Here is a 22,523-nt window from a genome sequence, read left to right on the forward strand (position 1 = left end):
GTTAACGTGGATATCAAAAAAATAAAACAGCAAATATTATTTTTAGGGCCCTTCACAAATGAGTTTAGTTAACGAAAAATTGGAAATTGAAACTGTCTCTCAAAACCACAATATGTGGTTATCCCAAAAGTACAAGGAAGTATTTTGTCACTGTGAAGTTTTATTTGGAGGGGTAAATCATGTGACACACGGAAATGAAGTAACGGGTTTTAGACCAAATTGCATAAATGACAAGTTTACAAAAGAATGTACTTTTTGACAAGTACAAAAGAATGCTTATCCTCTTTTCTCTCATTTGTAGCTTTGCAGTATAGATCGCCCTGAAGAAGGAGGTTTGCCACCTTATGTGTTTGCCCTGATGGCCATTTTCTTTCTTCAACAAAGGAAAGAACCCCTTCTGCCTGTTTATCTAGGATCATGGGTATAAAACTTTTTTGCTTATATATCTGATACTGATTTTATTACAGAGCCACAATCCCTTGTGTATAATTTCAGAGTGTAAAAACCTAACCAGAACTGACATGAATTTATTTATCCTACTATTGTGAATATTCATACCTTTCACTGCTGAAATATTAATGTATTTGACTCAGGATGCTGCCCTGTACTCTGCTTAGGGACACTGTTACTTTTCTAAACTGAAAAAACTCTTGATTTATGGAACACATGATCTTGAGGTTTTCAGACAAGAGAATGTGAACCTATATTATCATTGGGTACACACTTTCTCTGGGTACAGTTTTATAATTTGATACTTGAATTTATATATCACCTCCAGACAGACTGTAGGAAGCTTTTGGTTCGCTATCACTTACTTTCTATTTCTAGTCTTTTGATTCTCTTTATACCCCTTTCCCTGTGAAACAAAAGAAAATATAAGTGCTGAAATTGCTACCTATAGCATGAGATGCAGAACTTAGCAGTCAGTCACCTCTTGAATAATATTGCTATAATCTTTAAGATGAATTAGACTTCAGTGATGTGACTGTTCTTTCTTTTTGGATAAATTAAAGTTGAGCTGATTTATTCAAATAGTAAGATTTAAGAAGAAGCCACCTCAAAGTCAAAATGAGGTTATTCTCATTCTCTTGGAAACCTCACTGTTAATCCCTAGGTGTTTATCTTGATAAAAATCTTACGTGTACACTTACTTTATAAAAAGGCTTACTGGGTGAAAGCTTACTTTGGTACATCCAGTATTTTAACTAGTCTTCTTACCATATGCAGGATTCTTGTCATTTAAGGAGGAGATGTTCTAGAGCAGTAGCCCTTAAATATGGGTCTATAAAAAAAAATAAGATTTTAAGGAATTTTTTCTTTATACTTAATAAGTTGAGAATTAAGCAGGGACCTTTGTCTGCCAGGCCCTGAGAATAAAGACTAAAGCAGAATAAGTCCTATATAAACTCTGTCTTGGCATTAGGGATTGCAGTCTGCTGTGCTGTGACCCAGTTGCCTAAAGGGAGCTCTCTTTGTGCTTGTGGTACTGAAATGAAAAAATTCAGGGTATCCTTGCTAGTCTGCTCTCCTGGTAGAAAAAAGGGTGAGAGAACAAAGTCAGCCCTTAGTTGATAAATAACCCTTTTCATCAGACCCAAATAGGATTCTGTGAAAGTCTTTGAAGTTTTCTTTTCACTTTGATCCAAGAGAAGAGAAACAGGAGTTTAAGATGGAACCAAACCAGTTGGACTACTATGCCAAACAAAAAGCCTTAGAAGAGGTTGGATGCATTGCCATGCTCACTAATGTCTTAGTGAAATCTGCCTTTTCTTGTGTCCTCATCATCTCTAAAGTAGGCATCTGTCACTAATGTGAGGATGCACTAAAAAAAAAAAAGTGCTTCTATTCTGGTGATGGGATTTTCCTCAGAATCTGCTTAAGAGGAGCATGAATACCCTTTCCTATGGCAGTGTATTATTTCCTCGGGAGTAGTACTGGAAGTTCTCTAAGGTGACACAGAATTTGGTTTTGATTATACCATTTATTTATTTAAGATTTTTTTTTCTTCTCTACTCTTATTTATTTATTTTTTAACATCTTTATTGGGGTATAATTGCTTTACAACGGTGTGTTAGTTTCTGCTTTATAACAAAGTGAATCAGTTATACATATACATATGTTCCCATATCTCTTCCCTCTTGCGTCTCCCTCCCTCCCACCCTCCCTATCCCACCCCTCCAGGCGGTCACAAAGAACCGAGCTGATATGCGTGTGCTATGCGGCTGCTTCTCACTACCTACCTACCTTACGTTTGGTAGTGTATATATGTCCATGCCACTCTCTTGCTTTGTCCCAGCTTACCCTTCCCCCTCCCCATATCCTCAAGTCTCTTCTCCAGTAGGTCTGTGTCTTTATTCCTGTCTTACCCCTAGGTTCTTCATGCCATTTTTTTTTTCATAGATTCCATATATATGTGTTAGCGTTCGGTATTTGTCTTTCTCTTTCTGACTTACTTCACTCTGTATGACAGACGCTAGGTCTATCTACCTCATTACAAATAGCTCAATTTCGTTTCTTTTTATGGCTGAGTAATATTCCATTGTATATATGTGCCACATCTTCTTTATCCATCCATTAGTCGATGGGCACTTAGGTTGTCTCCACCTCTGGGCTATCGTAAATAGAGCTGCAATGAACATTGTGGTACATGACTCTTTTTGAATTTTGGTTTTCTCAGGGTACATGCCCAGTAGTGGGATGCTGGGTCATATGGTAGTTCTATTTGTAGTTTTTCAAGGAACCTCCATACCGTTCTCCATAGTGGCTGTACCAATTCTCATTCCCACCAGCAGTGCAGGAGTGTTCCCTTTTCTCCACACCCTCTCCAGCATTTACTGTTTCTAGATTTTTTGATGATGGCCATTCTGACTGGTGTGAGATGATATCTCATTGTAGTTTTGATTTGCATTTCTCTAATGATTAATGATGTTGAGCATTCTTTCATATGTTTGTTAGCAGTCTGTATATCTTCTTTCAATAAATGTCTATTTAGGTCTTCTGCCCATTTTTGGATTGGGTTGTTTCTTTTTTTGTTACTGAGCTGCATGAGCTGCTTGTAAATTTTGGAAATTAATCCTTTGTCAGTTGCTTCATTTGCAAATATTTTCTCCCATTCTGAGGGTTGTCTTTTGGTCTTATTTATGGTTTCCTTTGCTGTGCAAAAGCTTTGAAGTTTCATTAGGTCCCATTTTTTTAGTTTTGTTTTTATTTCCATTTCTCTAGGAGGTGGGTCAAAAAGGATCTTGCTGTGATTTATGTCATAGAGTGTTCTGCCTATGTTTTCCTCTAAGAGTTTGATGGTGTCTGGCCTTACATTAGGTCTTTAATACATTTTGAGCTTATTTTTGTGTATGATGTTAGGGAGTGATCTAATCTCATACTTGTACATGTACCTGTCCAGTTTTCCCACCATCACTTATTGAAGAGGCTGTCCTTTCTCCACTGTACATTCCTGCCTCCTTTATCAAAGATAAGATGAGACCATATGTGCATGAGTTTATCTCTGGGCTTTCTATCCTGTTCCATTGATCTATCTTTCTGTTTTTGTGCCAGTACCATACTGTCTTGATTACTGTAGCTTTGTAGTATAGTCTGAAGTCAGGGAGCCTGATTCCCCCAGTTCCATTTTTCATTCTCAAGATTGCTTTGGCTATTCGGGGTCTTTTCTGTTTCCATACAAATTGTGAAATTTTTTGTTCTAGTTCTGTGAAAAATGCCAGTGGTAGTTTGATAGGGATTGCATTGAATCTGTAGATTGCTTTGGGTAGTAGAGTCATTTTCACAGTGTTGATTCTTCCAATCCAAGAACATGGTATATCTCTCCATCTATTTGTATCATCTTTAATTTCCTTCATCAGTGTCTTATAATTTTCTGCATACAGGTCTTTTGTCTCCTTAGGTAGGTTTATTCCTAGTTATTTATTCTTTTTGTTGCAGTGGTAAATGCGAGTGTTTTCTTGATTTCACTTTCAGATTTTTTATCACTAGTATATAGGAATGCCAGAGATTTCTGTGCATTAATTTTGTATCCTGCAACTTTACCAAATTCATTGATTAGCTCTAGTAGTTTTCTGGTAGCATCTTTAGGATTCTCTATGTATAGTATCATGTCATCTGCAAACAGTGACAGCTTTACTTCTTCTTTTCCGATTTGGATTCCTTTTATTTCCTTTTCTTCTCTGATTGCTGTGGCTAAAACTTCCAAAACTATGTTGAATAAGAGTGGTGAGAGTGGGCAACCTTGTCTTGTTCCTGATCTTAGGGAAAGTGCGTTCAGTTTTTCACCATTGAGGATGATGTTGGCTGTGGGTTTGTCATATATGGCCTTTATTATGTTGAGGAAAGTTCCCTCTATGCCTACTTTCTGCATGGTTTTTATCATAAATGGGTGTTGAATTTTGTCAAAAGCTTTCTCTGCATCTATTGAGATGATCATATGGTTTTTCTCCTTCAATTTGTTAATATGGTTAATCACATTGATAGATTTGCGTATATTGAAGAATCCTTGCATTCCTGGAATAAACCCCACTTGATCATGGTGTATGATCCTTTTAATGTGCTGTTGGATTCTGTTTGCTAGTATTTTGTTGAGGATTTTTGCATCTATGTTCATCAGTGATATTGGCCTGTAGTTTTCTTTCTTTGTGACATCCTTGTCTGGTTTTGGTATCAAGGTGATGGTGGCCTCGTACAATGAATTTGGGAGTGTTTCTCCTTCTGCTATATTTTGGAAGAGTTTGAGAAGGATAGGTGTTAGCTCTTCTCTAAATGTTTGATAGAATTCACCTGTGAAGCCATCTGGTCCTGGGCTTTTGTTTGTTGGAAGATTTTTAATCACAGTTTCAATTTCAGTGCTTGTGATTGGTCTGTTCATATTTTTGATTTCTTCCTGATTCAGTCTTGGTAGTTTGTGCATTTCTAAGAATTTGTCCATTTTTTCCAGATTGTCCATTTTATTGACATAGAGTTGCTTGTAGTAATCTCTAGTATTTCTGCAGTGTCAGTTGTTACTTCTCCTTTTCCATTTCTAATTCTATTGAGTCTTCTCCCATTTTTTCTTGATGAGTCTGGCTAATGGTTTATCTATTTTGTTTATCTTCTCAAAGAACCAGGTTTTAGTTTTATTCATCTTTGCTATTGTTTCCTTCATTTCTTTTTCATTTATTTCTGATCGGATTTTTATGATTTCTTTCCTTCTGCTAACTTTGGGGGTTTTTTGTTCTTCTTTCTCTAATTGCTTCAAGTGCAAGGTTAGGTTGTTTATTCAAGATGTTTCCTGCTTCTTAAGGTGGGCTTGTATTGCTATAAACTTCCTCTTAGAACTGCTTTTGCTGCATCCCATAGGTTTTGGGTCGTCGTGTCTCCATTGTCATTTGTTTCCAAATGTATTTTTTGATTTCCTCTTTGATTTCTTCAGTGATCACTTCTTTATTAAGTAGTGTATTGTTTAGCCTCCCTGTGTTTGTATTTTTTACAGATCTTTCCCTGTAATTGATATCTAGTCTCATGGTGTTGTGGTCGGAAAAGATACTTGATACAATTTCAATTTTCTTAAATTTACCAAGGCTTGATTTGTGACCCAAGATATGATCTATCCTGGAGAATGTTCCATGAGCACTTGAGAAAAATGTGTATTCTGTTGTTTTTGGATGGAGTGTCCTATAAATATCAATTAAGTCCATCTTGTTTAATGTATCATTTAAAGCTTGTGTTTCCTTATTTATTTTCATTTTGGATGATCTATCCATTGGTGAAAGTGGGGTGTTAAAGTCCCCTACTATGAATGTGTTACTGTCGATTTCCCCTTTAATGGCTGTTAGTATTTGCCTTATGTATTGAGGTGCTCCTATGTTGGGTGCATAAATATTTACAATTGTTATATCTTCTTCTTGGATCGATCCCTTGATCATTATGTAGTGTCCTTCTTTGTCTCTTCTTATAGCCTTTATTTTAAGGTCTATTTTGTCTGATATGAGGATTGCTACTCCAGCTTTCTTTTGGTTTGCATTTACATGGAATATCTTTTTCCATCCCCTTACTTTCAGTCTGTATGTGTCTCTAGGTTTGAAGTTGGTCTCTTGTAGACAGCATATATATGGGTCTTGTTTTTGTATCCATTCAGCCAATCTGTGCCTTTTGGTGGGAGCATTTAGTCCATTTACGTTTAAGGTAATTATCAATATGTATGTTCCTATTCCCATTTTCTAAATTGTTTTTGGTTCGTTATTGTAGGTCTTTTCCTTCTCTTGTGTTTCTTGCCTAGAGAACTTCCTTTAGCATGTGTTGTAAAGCTGGTTTGGTGGTGCTGAACTCTCTCAGCTTTTGCTTGTCTGTAAAGGTTTTAATTTCTCCATCAAATCTGAATGAGATCCTTGCTGGGTAGAGTAATCTTGGTTGCAGGTTTTTCTCCTTCATCACTTTCAGTATGTCCTGCCACTCCCTTCTGTCTTGCAGAGTTTCTGCTGAGAGATCAGCTGTTAACCTTATGGAGATTCCCTTGTGTGTTATTTGTTGTTTTACCCTTGCTGCTTTTAGTATGCTGTCTTTGTATTTAATTTCTGACATTTTGATTAATATGTGTCTTGGCGTATTTCTCCGTGGATTTGTCCTGTATGGGACTCTCTGTCCTTCCTGGACTTGATTAACTATTTCCTTTCCCATATTAGGGAAGTTTTCAACTATAATCTCTTCAAATATTTTCTCAGTCCCTTTCTTTTTCTCTTCTTCTTCTGGAACCCCTATAATCCGAATGTTGGTGCGTTTAATGTTGTCCCAGAGGTCTCTGAGACTGTCCTCAGTTCTTTTCATTCTTTTTTCTTTATTCTGCTCTGCAGTAGTTATTTCCACTATTTTATATTCCAGGTCACTTATCCGTTCTTCTGCCTCAGTTATTCTGCTATTGATCCCATCTAGAGTATTTTTCATTTCATTTATTGTGTTGTTCATCACTGTTTGTTTCATCTTTAGTTCTTCTAGGTCCTTGTTAAATATTTCTTGAATTTTGTAAATACTCTATTTCCAAGATTTTGGATCATCTTTACTATAATTATTGTGAATTCTTTTTCAGGTAGACTGCCTATTTCCTCTTCGTTTGTTAGGTCTGGTGCATTTTTATCTTGCTCCTTCATCTGCTGTGTGTTTTTCTGTCTTCTCATTTTTCTTACCTTACCGTGTTTGGGGTCTCCTTTTTGCTGGCTGCAGGTTCGTAGTTCCCATTGTTTTTGATATCTGTCGCCAGTGGCTAAGGTTGGTACAGTGGGTTGTGTAGGCTTCCTGGTGGAGGGGACTAGTGCCTGTGTTCTGGTGAATGAGGCTGGATCTTGTCTCTCTGGTGGGCAGGTCCACGTCTGGTGTTGTGTTTTGGGGTGTCTGTGGACTTATTATGATTTTAGGCAGCCTCTCTGCTAATGGGTGAGGTTGTGTTCCTGTTCTGCTAGTTGTTTGGCATAGGGTGTCCAGCACAGTAGCTTGCTGGTCGTTGAGTGAATCTGGGTGCTGGTGTTGAGATGGAGATCTCTGGGAGATTTTTGCTGTTTGATATTTTGTGGAGCTGGGAGGTCTCTTGTTGACATGTGTCCTGAAGTTGGCTCTCCCTCCTTAGAGGCACAGCAGTGACTCCTGGCTGCAGCACCAAGTGCCTTTCATCGACACGGCTCAGAATAAAAGGGAGAAAAAGTAGAGAGCAAGAATTAGTAGAAGTAGGAAGAAAGAAAGAGAGAAACAAAGAAAGAAAGGAGGGAAGGAAGGAAGAAAGAAAGGAAAGGAGGGAGGGTGGGAGGAAGGAAGGAAGGAGGGAAGCAAGGAAAAAAGAAAGAAGATAAAGTAAAAATAAAATATAATAAAGTTAGTAAATTAAAAAATAATTATTAAGAAAAAAATTAAAAACAAAACCAAAAAAACGGACAGATAGAACCTTAGGACAGATGGTGGAAGCAAGGCTATACAGACAAAATCTCACACAGAAGCATACACATACACACTCACAAAAAGAGGGAAAGGGGGGAAAAAATCATAAATCTTGCTCTCACAGTCCACCTCCTCAATTTTGGGATGATTCGTTGTCTAAAGGAGGGAAGGAAGGGAGGGAGGAAGGGAGGAAGGAAGGAAGGAAAGAAAGAAAGAAAGAAAGAGAAAGTAAAATAAAATAAAGTTATTAAAATTAAAATTAATTATTAGGAAAAAAATAATAATAAAGATGGATAGAATCCTAGGACAAATGGTGGAAGCAAAGCTATACAGACAAAATCTCACACAGAAGCATACACATACACACTCACTAAAAGAGGAGAAGGGGAAAAAAACCATAAATCTTGCTCTGAAAGTCCACCTCCTCAATTTTGGGATGATTCATTGTCTAAAGGAGGGAGGGAGGGAAGGAAGGAAGGAAGGAAAGAAAGAAGGAATATAAAGTAAAATAAAGTTATTAAAATTAAAATTATTAAGGAAAAAATTAAAAAAAAAAACGGACGGATAGAACCCTAGGACAGATGGTGGAAGCAAAGCTATACAGACAAAATCTCACACAGAAGCATACACATACACACAAAAAGAGGAAAAGGGCAAAAAATCATAAATCTTGCTCTCAAAGTCCACCTCAATTTGGGATGATTCGTTGTCTGTTCATGTATTCCACAGATGCAGGGTACATCAAGTTGATTGTGGAGCTTTAATCCGCTGCTTCTGAGGCTGCTGGGAGAGATTTCCCTTTCTCTTTGTTCTCACAGCTCCCAGGGGCTCAGCTTTGGATTTGGCCCCACCTCTGCGTGTAGGTCACCTGAGGGCGTCTGTTCTTCGCTCAGACAGGACGGAGTTAAAGGAGCCGCTGGTTCGGGGGCTCTGGCTCACTCAGTCCGGGGGGAGGGAGGGGCGCGTAGTGCGAGGCCAGCCTGCGGCGGCAGAGGCCTTCGTGACGTTGCACCAGCCTGTGCCACGCCGTGTGTTCTCCCGGGGAAGTTGTCCCTGGATCCCTGGAACCTGGCAGTGGCAGGCTGCACAGGCTCCCCAATAGAGGGGTGTGGATAGTGACCTGTGCTCGCACACAGGCCCCTTGGTGGCAGCAGCAGCAGCCTTAGCATCTCCCGCCCGTCTCTGGGGTCCGCACTTTTAGCCGCGGCTCGCGCCCGTCTCTGGAGTTCCTTTAAGCCGTGCTCTTAATCCCCTCTCCTCGCGCACCAGGAAACAAAGAGGGAAGAAAAAGTCTCTTGCCTCCTCGGCAGCTCCGGACCTTTTCCCGGACTCCCTCCCGGCTAGCCGTGGTGCACTAACCCCTTCAGGCTGTGTTCACGCAGCCAACCCCAGTCCTCTCCCTGCGCTCCGACCAAAGCCCGAGCCTCAGCTCCCAGCCCCGCCCACCCAGGCGGGTGAGCAGACAAACCTCTCGGGCTGGTGAGTGCCGATCGGCACCGATCCTCTGTGCGGGAATCTCCCCGCTTTGCTCTCCGCACCCTTGGTGCTGCGGTCTCCTCCGCACCTCCGAAGCTCCCCGCCTCCATCACCCGCAGTCTCTGCCCGCGAAGGGGCTTCCTAGTGTGTGGAAACCTCTCCTCCTTCACAGCTCCCTCCAACTGGTGCAGGTCCCGTTCCTATTCTTTTGTCTCTGTTTTTTCTTTTTTCCTTTTGCCCTACCCAGGTACGAGGGGACTTTCTTGCCTTTTGGGAGGTCTGAGGTCTTCTGCCAGCCTTCAGTAGGTGTTCTGTAGGAGTTGTTCCTCGTGTAGATGTATTTCTGGTGCATCTGTGGGGAGGAAGGTGATCTCCGTGTCTTACTCTTCCGCCATCTTCCCCTCCGGCCTATTTAAGATTTAATAACAAAAACAAGTATGTGGTAGCCAAATACTAGATTGAATTCTGTGTATCAAATACGGCAAACTCTGCTGCCTGGACCAAGGTGATCTGTAGCTTTCAGCATTTTAAACTAGTCAAGTATCAGTGTGCTGGCTAGGGTCTTTTAGTCAAAAATATGAAGCAAGTGAGAGAAAAGAAATTCAGTGCCTTGTTCATGCCAGCTATTTTATATCACTATTTCTGCAGAAAATCTATTGAGAACCTCAGAATTACGTGCATGAAAGTATCTAAACTGTTAACTCCTTCAAAATTTTTAAAGCACTCTGTATGTTAGTTATTGTTCTAGGTTCTGAAGGTAATACACAGATGAATAAAACTAAATTCTCTGTCAAGAAGTTTAGAGTATTGTATCTCTGTGCTCAGATCTGTGTTTTCGAAAATCTTTCAGCCATTCTCTCCCAACGTACTCAGATTTCTTCCATGTTGGAGATTATCTCTCTGACCTTTTACTCCCAATTAAAATTCCCATTTATTATCATTAGATATTGATATGTGAGTTGTGATGATGAATAGGCTTAACCCTGTGTTCTTAGCATCTTTTATCCCCTACAACAATATTTTACTAGTCTCCTAGTAGATATTATTTGGAATCGTCCTTATTTTAGATTATGTAAACATAACCCTTAGGAAACAGTTATTTACACTTTAAGAATGCCAGATAATATAGTAGAAAGAAGAGTAGTGTTAAAGTTTGGCAGCCCTGAGATTCACCCAGGATTTACCACTTAATCCTTGTGACCTTGAACAAGTTATTTAATCTCTGAGCCTTGGTGAAAGACTCATCTGCAAATTTTTGAAATGAGATCAGGAATGTAGAGTTCCTGGAACTCTACAGGTAGGAGAACAGATGTAGTCCTTTCCCCCTTCAATAGAAAGGCAAGTTCCACTTACGGTATGTAGGTGTGAACTCCTAAAACAAGTGATCCTTCTGGAAATAACAGCTATAAATTCTCAACAAAATACATAAAACAACAACGTGAAGCCTCTGGAGACTGAACAAATGCAAACAGACTTTGGAGAGAAGTCAAAACCTGTAGCAAGTGACCAACACAGAGTGAGTTTCTGTTTTTCAGTGGCTTTACCCCTGAAGGCAACCCTAGTAGAAAAATCCTCTTTCTGGCCAGAGGAACTAAGGCCACCAGACAGTAAAGGGAAGAAAAACCAGAAAGGGAAGATATAGAGAAGTGGAACCCTTAATTCTGTGTGGGAACTCAGTACATCACTGACTGACTTCTGAACCAGTCCAGCGTGCCATATAAGGAGATTGGAAGTCAATACTCTATCCTCGCAAAAAGAAAAAAACTGAACATGCTTAAAATCGACAACTCTTTTTAGATCCATTAGAGAATTGAGGTCATGAGGAAAACCACTGCCCCCAAAATTGGAGAGACAGGCAAATATATAAGTTGTCAGAGCATAAGCCCAGAATCCTGCCCATGGAACGGCCACCAGGGTAGGAAAACATGGACTCTTATTCTGGAGGCTCAGTTTGGATAAGCTTGAAAGTGAAAAACAATAAGGGGGTCAGTCTTAGAGGGCTGATTTCATGAGTTTTATCTCCAAAAATGCCCACCAGGTTCTCAGGGTAAAGATGTAAGAAAAATCCCCTTTGAGGGAAAAGCTAGCCATTTTGAAATTGCCTGGAGCATTCTGCTGTTAGATACAAAAACCTGCCCTGAAGGGAAACTGTTTTACCATAGCCTAACCACCCTGAGTTTTATCAGGGCCTAACTGACCTGGGTAAAGGAAAAATACCAACTCCAACCCTCTGTAGTTTCCTGTCTCACCTCAGGTGGGCAGGACTGAGAAGCACTTTGTGAAGGTCACAGCCCAGGACCACAGTCTCACTAAAAGACTGAGATCTGAACATAGGACTATAGAATGCTTCCCCTCCCCTCACACCTTACTACAGCATCATTAGGCCTCCGGGTGTAATAATGGGATTACAACAGACAGACTTCATATAAGAAGAAATCTCTTGGGAAACCCAAAAGCAATACAGGAGACAAAAGCAAGGATACCAGCATAAGTTATAGCCCCTTGACATGTACAGCTACAACAAACAGTACATAGCATGACTTTTAGCCAGGTAAAAGAAAACCTCACACCCCAGGCCTATATTTTGCCCAGATTTCCACAAAAAAATAACAAGGTGGGCTTCCCTGGTGGCGCAGTGGTTGAGAGTCCGCCTGACGATGCAGGGGACATGGGTTTGTGCCCCGGTCCGGGAAGATCCCACATGCAGCGGAGCAGCTGGGCCCGTGAGCCATGGCCGCTGAGCCTGCGCATCCGGAACCTGTGCTCCGCAATGGGAGAGGCCACAACAGTGAGAGGCCCACGTACCGCAAAAAAAAAAAAAAAAAAAAAACATAGTTTGAAGAAACAGAGCAAACATTGGAATTATCAGACCAGGAGTTTAAAAAACAAGAGTATGCTAAGGGCTCTAAAGGAAAAAATGGTCAACATGCAAAAACAAATAGGTAATATAAGCTGAGAGATGAAAACTCGAGGAAAGAATCAAACGGAAATACTAAAACTCAAAACTAACAGAAATGAAGAATGCTTTTGATGGATTCATCAGGAAACTGGACAAAGCTGTGGAAAAAATCAGTGAGCTTTATTCAATGGAAACTTCTCAAACTGAAAAACAAAAAGGAACAAAAGAATGAAAAAGAAATGGAACAGAATAGCTAAGAACTGTAGGACAATTACTAAGGGTTGTAATGTATGTATAATGGGAATACCTGGAAAAGAAGAAAGAGAAACAGAAGAAACAGTTGAAGTAATAATGACTGAGAATTTTTAAAATAAATGACAGACTTGTAAACCATACATATGAAGCAGACTGAAAACAGTTAAGAGCCAGGGCTTACTAAATTGAGCTGAGGTTGGAGCTGCTGTCTACCAGAGATGTGACAATCTGCATTTTGTCTAAGCAAGTAAATTACCTATAAAACAAAAGTAGCTACATGTATTGGAGTAACATAAAGAATCCAGAATTTTCACAATACATTATAGTATCACAGTATCCAGAATGCAATCCAAAACTACTCAGCAATACAAAGAGGCAAGAAAATGGGACACACTCTCAAGAGAAAAGAAATCAACAGATGCCAAGCCCAAGATAAGATACCAAAGACTTTAAAAGCAGTTATAACTGCTCCATGAGACAAAGGAAATACACTTGCAATAATTTGAAGAGATAGAGAATATCAGCCAGAGAATTAGGAAATGTAAAGAGAACCAAATGGAAATTTTAGAAGTGAAAGATACATTATTTTAAATTAAAAAAATTTACTGGATGGGCATCATAGCAGAGTGGAGGTGACATAGGAAAGAGTCAGTAGATATGAAAATAGGTAAGTAGAAACTAATCTAAAGAAGAAAAAGAAAAAAAGTTTAAAAATAAATAAATAAACCTCAGGGACTTGTGGAACAATTTCAGAAAAATCTAACCTATGGGTAGTTTGAGCCCCAGAAGGAGAGGAGCAAGAGAAGGGGATAGAAAAAAATAAAGTTTCACAAATTTGATAAAAAGACCAACTTACAGTCTCAATAAGCCAAGTAAACCTCAAGTAAGATAAATCCAAAGAGAAGCATGCTTAGCACATCATAGTCAGACTGCTGAAAACCAACACTAAAGAGCAAAACTCAAAACCAGCCAGAGAAACACCTCACATAAGGTGAGAACGGTAAATAAGTACATATCAAGTGGTGGTCATTCTCTGAGGAAAAATAAACCAGGGCAGGAAGGACAGAGAGTGAAAGAGGAGGAGTTATTTAGAGTCAAAGATATTTGAGCAGAGCCTGAATGTGTTCCTCACTGCATGGGTTAGCTGATTTAGGGAGAAGAGCCTTCCAAGCAGAGGGAATAGCAGGTGTCAGCTCCAAGCCAGGAGGACAGATCGAGAAAATGGGTCAGAGAAGTAGCAAAGGACCAGATTACCTAGGCCCTATAAAAGACTGAATTTCATCCTGAGTAAGAAGGAAGCTGTCATGAGCAGGGCAGTGACATGATATCTTCTGTTTTAGGATTGCTCTGTCTGCTAAACCAAAGAAGTAGTCCATTTGATGTGGAAATACATTGGGGAACTGGGGCTACCACAGACACACCCCACCCCACAATTCATTATGTACATTAACCTGTCTAAAAGGCTGTGATACATCCCTTTGTACCTACAGTAAAGAAATCTGTTCACATTTGTTCCACATTTCTTAGACCTTTTGAGCCTAGACTTTTCTTTAGTATCTTAACAGTGTCAAAAGAAACACTTTACATTTATTAAACACTTACTATATGCCATACCCTGTATCTGAATGCTTTGTGTCCATTATTTTATTCCATAACTATCCCATGAAGGAGATTCTAGTGTTATCCCTTTTTACAGGAGCCTGAAACCTAAAGAAAATGAGGACCTTACTGAAGGTCTCACAGCTAGTACATGAGGGAGTGAGATTTGGGCCCAGGTGGTTTTATTCCAGAACCATGACCTTAGGCCTAGGCCATGTTGCCTTCTCTTAGACTATTTACTAAAGAATTATTTCCCAAAATCACCAATTCTTTTGAAAATCAAAACCTTGACTTTTCCTTTAAATTTACAGATGTCTCAAAGATAACTGCTTTTATAAAAAATACCTTTTATATTTTCAGTGAACTAAAGTATGTTACTTTTCATTTCTTCCAGGGTTAATATGCTCTGATTTATATAACATCGTTTCTGCCTTATAATAGTATGTGTCTAATTTTTCCCAGATTGAAGGATTCTCATTAAACAAACTAGGGAATTTCAACCTTAAAGAAATTCAGAAAGACTCTGTGGCCTGGGAGTACACTGATAATGCTGCAGGGGACGCAGACTCAGCAAAAGAAGAGGCACCAAAAGAAATGCCCGTTAAAAGGGGACAGGTCTGTTCTCCCTTGTTTCTAGTTTTACTGTCTATTTTTAATTTGTTGTTAATTGTGGAGTTTATGAGTTAACTCAGTTCTTCCTCTCTTCTTTCCTCAACTATCTTAACTATTTCGTGGCTGTTTAGTTTCCTAGTCTATTCAGTCCTTTGAATAGACAAGTAATGAGAAAAGGTAAAATTCAAATCATTGAATCCACAGTTACTTATGTGGTTTCTTCTGTGTGCAAGGTGCTATGAAAGAGGCTGAGAATTCAAAGATAAATTCCCATCTGTCCTCTAAGAGCTTAGGTCTTAGATAGTATTATGAGGTTTAAATATATGAAAAGTTAACTAACCTCAAATTACTAAAATAACAGTGAATAAGTCTGTGGTCTAGTGTACTTGTCTGTATCCATACTATTAGGGGTGGGCAGGAGAGTTTATGCAAAAGGAAAGAATTGCCATTAGAATTTCAAACAAAAATCTGAACAATGTAATTATACTAGTAATAACAATAGGATTCTGACCAAATTGGTCAGAGTCCTTGACTCTATGAGCTTCCCCATAACCCTTTGGGGTAAAATGACAGTAATACCCACAAAATACTTCTGAGACCCGGATTCTTATCCTAGCTCTTCACAAACAGGTCATGTCACTCTTTTAGTCCTTATTTAGTCATGCCTAAAATGAGGAGATAATGGTGAATCATATGTTCTCCAGGTGTGTTTTCTGGAATCCTTGAGAATTGAGGGGAAGAGGGTGGGGGTGGCACTCTACCCCTGCTGCCGCCGGAACACGCTGCTGGTATCAGTTTTCTGTTTGGGGTTCCAGGAGTGGCTAAAAGCACAGGCTGTGGAGCCAGAATATTTGAATTTACAAACACAAATGCAGCTCTCCCACTTCCTAGCTGTGTGTCTTTGGGCAGGTGACTTAATCTTTCTGTGCCCCAGTTTCCTCACCTGTGAATGGGGATGATATTGGTACCCTCTCATAGTCGCTGATTTATAAAATGCTTCATTCAGTGCCGAGCATGTGGTAAGCACTTAGTAAATGCTAGCTGCTAGTCTTAATTTTATTTGAGAAAGAAAGTGTTCTCTACATTAAAAAAGCAGAAACAGTAACAACAACAACAAAAAGTGTAAGTACCACTAGTCTAGATATGTCAGAGGTCTCTTAAGTTCCATGTTATGATATTATCAAGTCATTTCAGTGAGATGCTTAAAAATCCTTAGTAATGCTGAATATATGGATAAAGAGGTGAGATCTAATGAAGCTTTCCATTTCTGGGGTTTTCTTTGTGTCCTCAACTATGGTGTGTGGGACCTAGACAACTTCCATTTTTAATCAGTTTTGCTTTGTAAGTCCACCTAACAACTTTATCTTATTTCACAGAACCTTTGTGGTTAAGATTTAGTGAATAAGTATGTGGCATTAATAAAATACCATACCACTTGGTTTGAAGCTTGATATAATAAAGTGCGATTGGAAACAAATTTGTATACCCTAGAAGGAAAAGCTATTGCTGAAAGTCCAATTAAATACTTTATCTTTTCATTTGAGTGCTAATTGGAGAGATAAATCATGCTGCCACTTCTGAAACTGAGACCTCAACAGTGTTGAAATTGCATGGTGTGGTGAAAGAACACTGGACTGGGATCAGGAGACATTGTCCTCATTTTGCTCCTGACGAGCATTGAGACCTTTGACAAGTCACTCTTTGGACTTCAGTTCCTTCTCTTGTAGCATATGGGAGTTGAAGTAGATTACCTCTTAAGAGCATCTTACAGTTGTGGCATTGTTTCAATGGTATATGGATTTCTTGTATTTAAAAAGACTATACCTAAATGAAAAAATACAGAGAGCAACCAGTCTGCCAGATGCTTTCCCTTGTTTCTGATTTAATCCTCATAACTATCCTGTGTTATAGGTGGTATCATCCCTACTCTGCAGATAATGGTAGCGACCATTTTTTGAACATGTGTGCCAGGCACTGTGCTAAGCTCTTAACAGACACTCTCTCACTCAGTCCTCCCAACAACCCTATGAGGTGGGTACTGTGATCCCCATTGTTCAGATGAGGAAACTGAGGCTTAGACAGCTTATATACCTTCACCAGGATCAGACACAGCCAGTAAATGGCAGAGCTGGATTTGAAAGCTAAGCATGTCCCACTCCAAAGCCAGTTCTCTTAGCCTCTATGCTATACTGCCAATCCAAGAAAGAAGAATCTAAGTCACGGAGCAGTTAATATCTGTGAAGTGGCAAAATTGTATTTGGACCCATTTTTTTCTTTTCTAAGTCCTTTGTACTTTCCACTATATTCCATCACAGTATGTCCCAACTTGTCATGAGTCTGTGAGTAGAAAACTTAGTATTAATTTCTGATATCAAGAGTTATTTATTTGACTTTAAAATCAGTTGCTACTGGCAGATTCAATGAACTTAATGTAGCTTCTCAGAGCAAGTGAGAGGAGTGTTTTTCCTTTTGCTCTGTGCCTCTAGCTGCAGCCCATTTCTGTGTGTAACTGTGTAAAGGCACCCTCCAGAGGCAGGAACAGGGAGAGCTCAGTGCTGAGAGTAGTAGCAATCAGGGCACAGTTCTCTCCACCTGCCCTTAAGACTTCAAAATAAGGAGTGCTGCCTGGTTACATAAAACTGCCTGTCTATTCCTATGATAATGACTAGATTTTAACATACTTTAATCCTGGGAATTCAGTGAAGGAATGCTGTTTTCCCACAATCAAAATAGAACCTAGAATGTGGTTATCTAGATAGGCTGTCAAATTCATATCTTTGCTAAGGTTTTTCAGATTTTTTTAATTTGATGCTTGAATGATCTCTTATTTTTCAGATTGTACTGACATCTGAAATAACCTGTATATTTTCTCTTTGCTGTTAATAGGTATCATTAATATTTGATTTAAAACACCAGCCTTCAGTACCAGTTGGGCAGCTCTGGGTGGAATTGCTTCGATTCTATGCTTTAGAATTTAATTTGGCTGATTTAGTGATAAGTATCCGTGTCAAAGAATCGGTATCTCGTGAATCAAAGGATTGGCCCAAAAAGCGCATTGCCATTGAAGGTACCTCAAAATGTTTATCTTTAATTTCCCCACCCCACCTTTTTTTTAAGGTGGCAGTCTAACAGCATGCTTTTTATTTCAGTCTTTTTTCAGCTCCTACATGTAAGGTGGGCCTGACCCCAAAAGTGAAATAGATAGCTAGAATCTTGCATGTGTTACAGTGAGTCATTCCAGGGGACCAAATTGTTCATCCTGGGTTTTTTAAGTGCTGCAATAAAACATCTTAATCACTTAAGCAACTAAAAGAATGGCTGGCTGTGTCCTTATTTTCTTTGTAAATTGCTTTAACAGCTTGAAATGCTTAAAAAGTCTTTTCCAAGTGATGTGTAAATCCCACTTTCCTCTTTGCTGTTCTCATTTCTGGATTTTTAGATTCACTCCTTTCATGGATTGTTGTTGATGTTGTTTAGTTTTACAAAGGTTGAGGAAAATACCTTTTCTCATGAAAAATAACATTCTTCATTGGATTCCTCTCCATAGAGAAAAAGGATAGTTATTTTTGGAATATTTGCAATAACATTTAGAACTTATTCATAAAAACACCTTTTCTCTTAAAAAAAACACTTAAACTCTTAAATGAGTTAAGGTTCATTTAACTGAAACCATTGTATAAAAGACATACTGATGTGCCCTGTAGATTTCATTAAATGTATGAGATCTTCTCAGCTTTACAAAGTCAGGAGGTGGAAACCCCACTAGAAATCTTAATTCTCCTCCTTCAGATAATTTAAAGAACCTCCTAAATGGAATTCTCTTATTTTTGCTTGATTTTTTTCAAGCTTTATATTGCATAAGAGGGTTTTTTGCATTTTGCATAAATTCTGTGTGCAGTCATGGGGATCTCACATTTTTAAACCCTCCCCTGCAGTTTCTCTGGCTCAGCTCTTCTGGCCAATTGCCTAACCTGCTGGAGTTCTAGGGGAGGAGAAAAGATTGAGAGAAGTGGTGTCTCCTCCTGGTGCCTCCCTCTCGCCCCTGAATTCAGTCCAGCCAGTTCAGTGATGGGGCTTCCCAGGGCAGAAGAGTGGAGGTAAGCTCTACAAACCGCAGGGCCTTGGCTGAGTGGGGAGGCTGAGCACTCAGCAGAGCCTGGCGGGAAGACCTCGCTTCCTGAGGGCACAAGAGCCACACTGATGACATCTTTTTTTTTTTTTTAACCTCCGCAGTCACAGAACAGAATAGGGAAGGGGTACTGGTTCTGAACAGAATGGGTTCTCTTCAGAGAGCAGATGTTTAAGAAAGCATTTCTTTTCGTTTTTAAACTGTATCTTCTTACTCTCCATACCCAGTTTTTTAAAAAGCATATGATACGTGATAAATTCTGCTGTTGCTTACTTGTTGTCTTTATCTATAGCAGGCTAATTTTTAAAACATGTAATAGAAGTGTATGAAGTAGCAGATTTTTTTTTTCATTACAGATCCCTACTCTGTTAAAAGAAATGTGGCAAGGACCCTAAATAATCAACCTGTGTTTGAATATATACTTCATTGTTTAAGGACAACATATAAATATTTTGCTCTTCCACACAAAATTACAAAATCCAGCCTTCCGAAGCCTCTGAGTACTGATACTGGTACTTCCAAACATTCTAAAGAAGTAGCAAAACGTGATCCAGATGTACAAGCGAAAGATGATAAACTCAAAACCTCAGTTTTGGCTCAAGGTCCCGGTGCTGCCAGTTTAACTGTGAGCACCTGCAAGGTACCGTCACTTACTCTTAAAGAGACTGCTGAGAGCTTTGAAAGCCCATCAACAGAGGAAATGGGAAACACACACATCAGTGTCCACCTGGAAAACTCAGACTATATCAAGGCAGAGGTCACTTGCGATGACTCTGAGGATGTTAAAGTACATCATCAAGAAACAGCAAGTAAAGATGAAAAAGAAAAATGTGGAATGGAGGGCAAGCATCCTTTGACTGCTGATGATCAAGCCTTAAGCAGTAGCAAATGTGGAGAGCCTGTCATCTGTGGCAGCCCAGGAAATGACGAGACTGATGGCACTTTGCATTTAAAAGGCTTCAAAAGTCCTACAGCTAAAGAGTGTGACGAATTTGCTACTGTAGATGACAAGGCTGATGTTGATGAAGAAAGCATTGAAGGTACAGATGAACTTGGAGATGCTCTAAGCCATTTTACCCCTTCAAGACAGGGCCAGACATCAGGAATCATTCACTCTGATGAAGAAGAGGAGGAGGAAGAGGAGGAGGAAGAAGAACCCAGGCTCTCCATGTCCCAAAGGGAAGATGAGGATGATGTTGCTAATGAAGATGAGTTAGACAACACCTACACTGGATCAGTGGATGAGGATGCCCTGTCTGAAGAGGATGAGGAATTAGGTGGATCTGCTAAGTATGAAGACTTGAAAGAATGTGGAAAACACCAGGTGGATGGAAATCTACTGATGGAACTTAATAAAATCAGTCTTAAAGAAGAAAATGTACGTGGGGAAAATTCAACTGCGGATCAGTCTGATTTCTTCTATGAATTTAGTAAACTCACCTTCACCAAAGGCAAGGTAATCAGTGCCACTCCTAGACCTGGCACTAGGAGACTTGAAAGAGTTTTAATGCATGTACTTTCGATTTTTGTGTACTAAAACAGGGCTCTCCCCTCTTGGTATTGGTTAACAAGTTGCTCTTTCACTCCAGTGCAACCACTAGGTCCACTTCCCTCCTTAATCTCTTAGGAATATCCAGAGGAGAAAAATAATGCTGTTGGTAGTAAAAATAACTGCCTTTTTCTCCTGAGTGTACCAAAAGGGTGTCCCCATCTCAGATACTTTGGAGTGGCCACACCATTATATTTTCATTCCTTTGGAATGTGAGAAGTAGAATGTGTACTTTGGAAAAAAGATTCAAGACCCCTTTATTTGGTAAATAAAGTTTTATCTTAAATCTTTTATTATTTGCTTTGCCATCTTCCTGCAGTCTCCTACAGTAGTATGCAGTTTATGCAAACGAGAGGGTCATCTAAAGAAGGACTGTCCCGAAGACTTCAAAAGAATCCAGCTGGAACCTTTGCCACCATTAACACCCAAATTTTCAAATATCTTAGATCAAGTTTGCATTCAGTGTTATAGTAAGTTACAACATTTCTTTTGATTTGTCAAAATATTAAATTGGCATTTTCTCAAGAGTTATCTGAATCACTAACCCGTTAGCTTCATTACAGGGGCTAAGTCTGTTCCATTCTCTGTTGTATCCACAGTGCTCTGTGTATCCTGTTACATTTGGCACATGCAATAAAAAGTTGTTAAAGAAAGACGCGGAGGGAGAATCTTTTAAGTCTTAAGACTGGAGTACTATCATTTCCTAACTGGTATTCCTTGAAATGTTTTTCTAGGTGCCTGCCATTAATCGTATTTCATCACAAGAAGTATTCCATAGGTCAAGTAGGGAATAACTCTATATCCTGCCCCCTCCCGTAGAGGTTTTCAGGGCACATTAGCATAATAAAGCCTTCTGAGAAATGCTATGGTAAAGAACTTATTTAACTCTTTAGTCTTATGTAACTCTTTTCCAAGATTTGAGCGTAGAGTACTTTTTAATTAATGCTAATTAATAACCTTTATAACAGCCCTTTAAGGAACACCAGTTTGGGGAAGTGTTGGTATACTGAGGTATACAGTTCTACAAGGAAAAACATTCGATGGAGAGGCATGGCAGCTGCTTAGAGTGAAAGAATGTGATCCATCACATTGCTGTACCTTGAGATGTCTGTCTGTGCCAGAAGACACTTATTCTTAATCCAGAATTTCTTTTTTAAACTTCTTCAGAGAGTATAAGTGATGAAAGAAAACTATTGGTTCTCTGTAGAAAAAATACATACATATGCACACGCTCACAAACTATTGTGTTCACCCTGGCCCCGGGCTGGCGCGGGGAGGGGGAGTAGTTACCTGAAGGCTGCCTTCATAGGGCTCTGGGTCTCTGTGAAACCCAGGAGCAGAACCCTTGTTCAGACTGCTTTACATCTCAGGAGCAGTTCTTGGTGATAGACTCTTTCAAAAGGCATCTTTATTTTACATTGCTTAATGCTGTCTACTGAGAAGACACACAAAATTTAGAGTTTTGTTTATTTTTTTTTTAAGCCAGTTAGGTTTTATTAAAAAATGTAGTTTTTCAGAGAATGTGAACAATCTTTGTTTCTGAATGTATCTGTTTATTTTAAACAGAGGATTTTTCTCCAACTATTTTAGAAGATCAGGCACGTGAACATATTCGGCAAAACCTAGAAAGTTTCATAAGACAAGAGTTTCCAGGTAAATAATTTTTTACCTTTAAGAAAAGAACGATAGTGTGACTTTCCTTCAGAATGAGTACATGTGTTACAACAACATTAATTTTGAGACTGAGAAAGCAGTCTTGCAGTGATGGTGGGGACAGGGCTTCAGTTGTTCTGTGATATACCTAGGGTGGCTTTTGGTCTTCCCAATCTTAGTTTGCCAATAGAAAAGACAGACGCAGTGTAGTATTTTGCTTAGCAGATACCACAAGTGAACTTCATTTAGTATTAGGTTTAGAGTCAAAGTTCAGACCTGTGAAAAGTGAATTTATTTAGAAAGTAGTAAGCTTACATTATTAAATGTGCTGAGATGATCCACATTTTCCTTGAAATGTCCTTGCATTTAAGAAGAAAGTGGCATTTGATAATCTTGCATGTCTTCTATAATTTGTATTTATTTATTTATAGTAAATTTTGAGAGAA

General features: G+C 39.2%; 1 protein-coding gene across 2 annotated transcripts in view; it reads left to right on the forward strand.

Annotated features, from left to right (window-relative positions):
* TUT7 (terminal uridylyl transferase 7) overlaps window positions 1-22,523 on the forward strand; it is a 68,336-nt gene that overhangs the window by 15,018 nt on the left and 30,795 nt on the right. The window contains exons 10-15 of one of the 2 annotated variants that reach the window (XM_007456107.1): window positions 302-421; window positions 14,597-14,749; window positions 17,633-17,813; window positions 19,232-20,331; window positions 20,744-20,894; window positions 21,991-22,077. In XM_007456107.1, the coding sequence (XP_007456169.1) occupies window positions 302-421; window positions 14,597-14,749; window positions 17,633-17,813; window positions 19,232-20,331; window positions 20,744-20,894; window positions 21,991-22,077 (1,792 nt within the window). The remainder of the gene's footprint in view (window positions 1-301; window positions 422-14,596; window positions 14,750-17,632; window positions 17,814-19,231; window positions 20,332-20,743; window positions 20,895-21,990; window positions 22,078-22,523) is intronic. The other variant, XM_007456108.1, reaches the window with a different exon arrangement.

This window comes from Lipotes vexillifer, unplaced genomic scaffold (genome assembly GCF_000442215.2).
Source record: "Lipotes vexillifer unplaced genomic scaffold, Lipotes_vexillifer_v1.1 scaffold806, whole genome shotgun sequence".
In the NCBI taxonomy this organism is placed as follows: domain Eukaryota; kingdom Metazoa; phylum Chordata; class Mammalia; order Artiodactyla; family Lipotidae; genus Lipotes; species Lipotes vexillifer.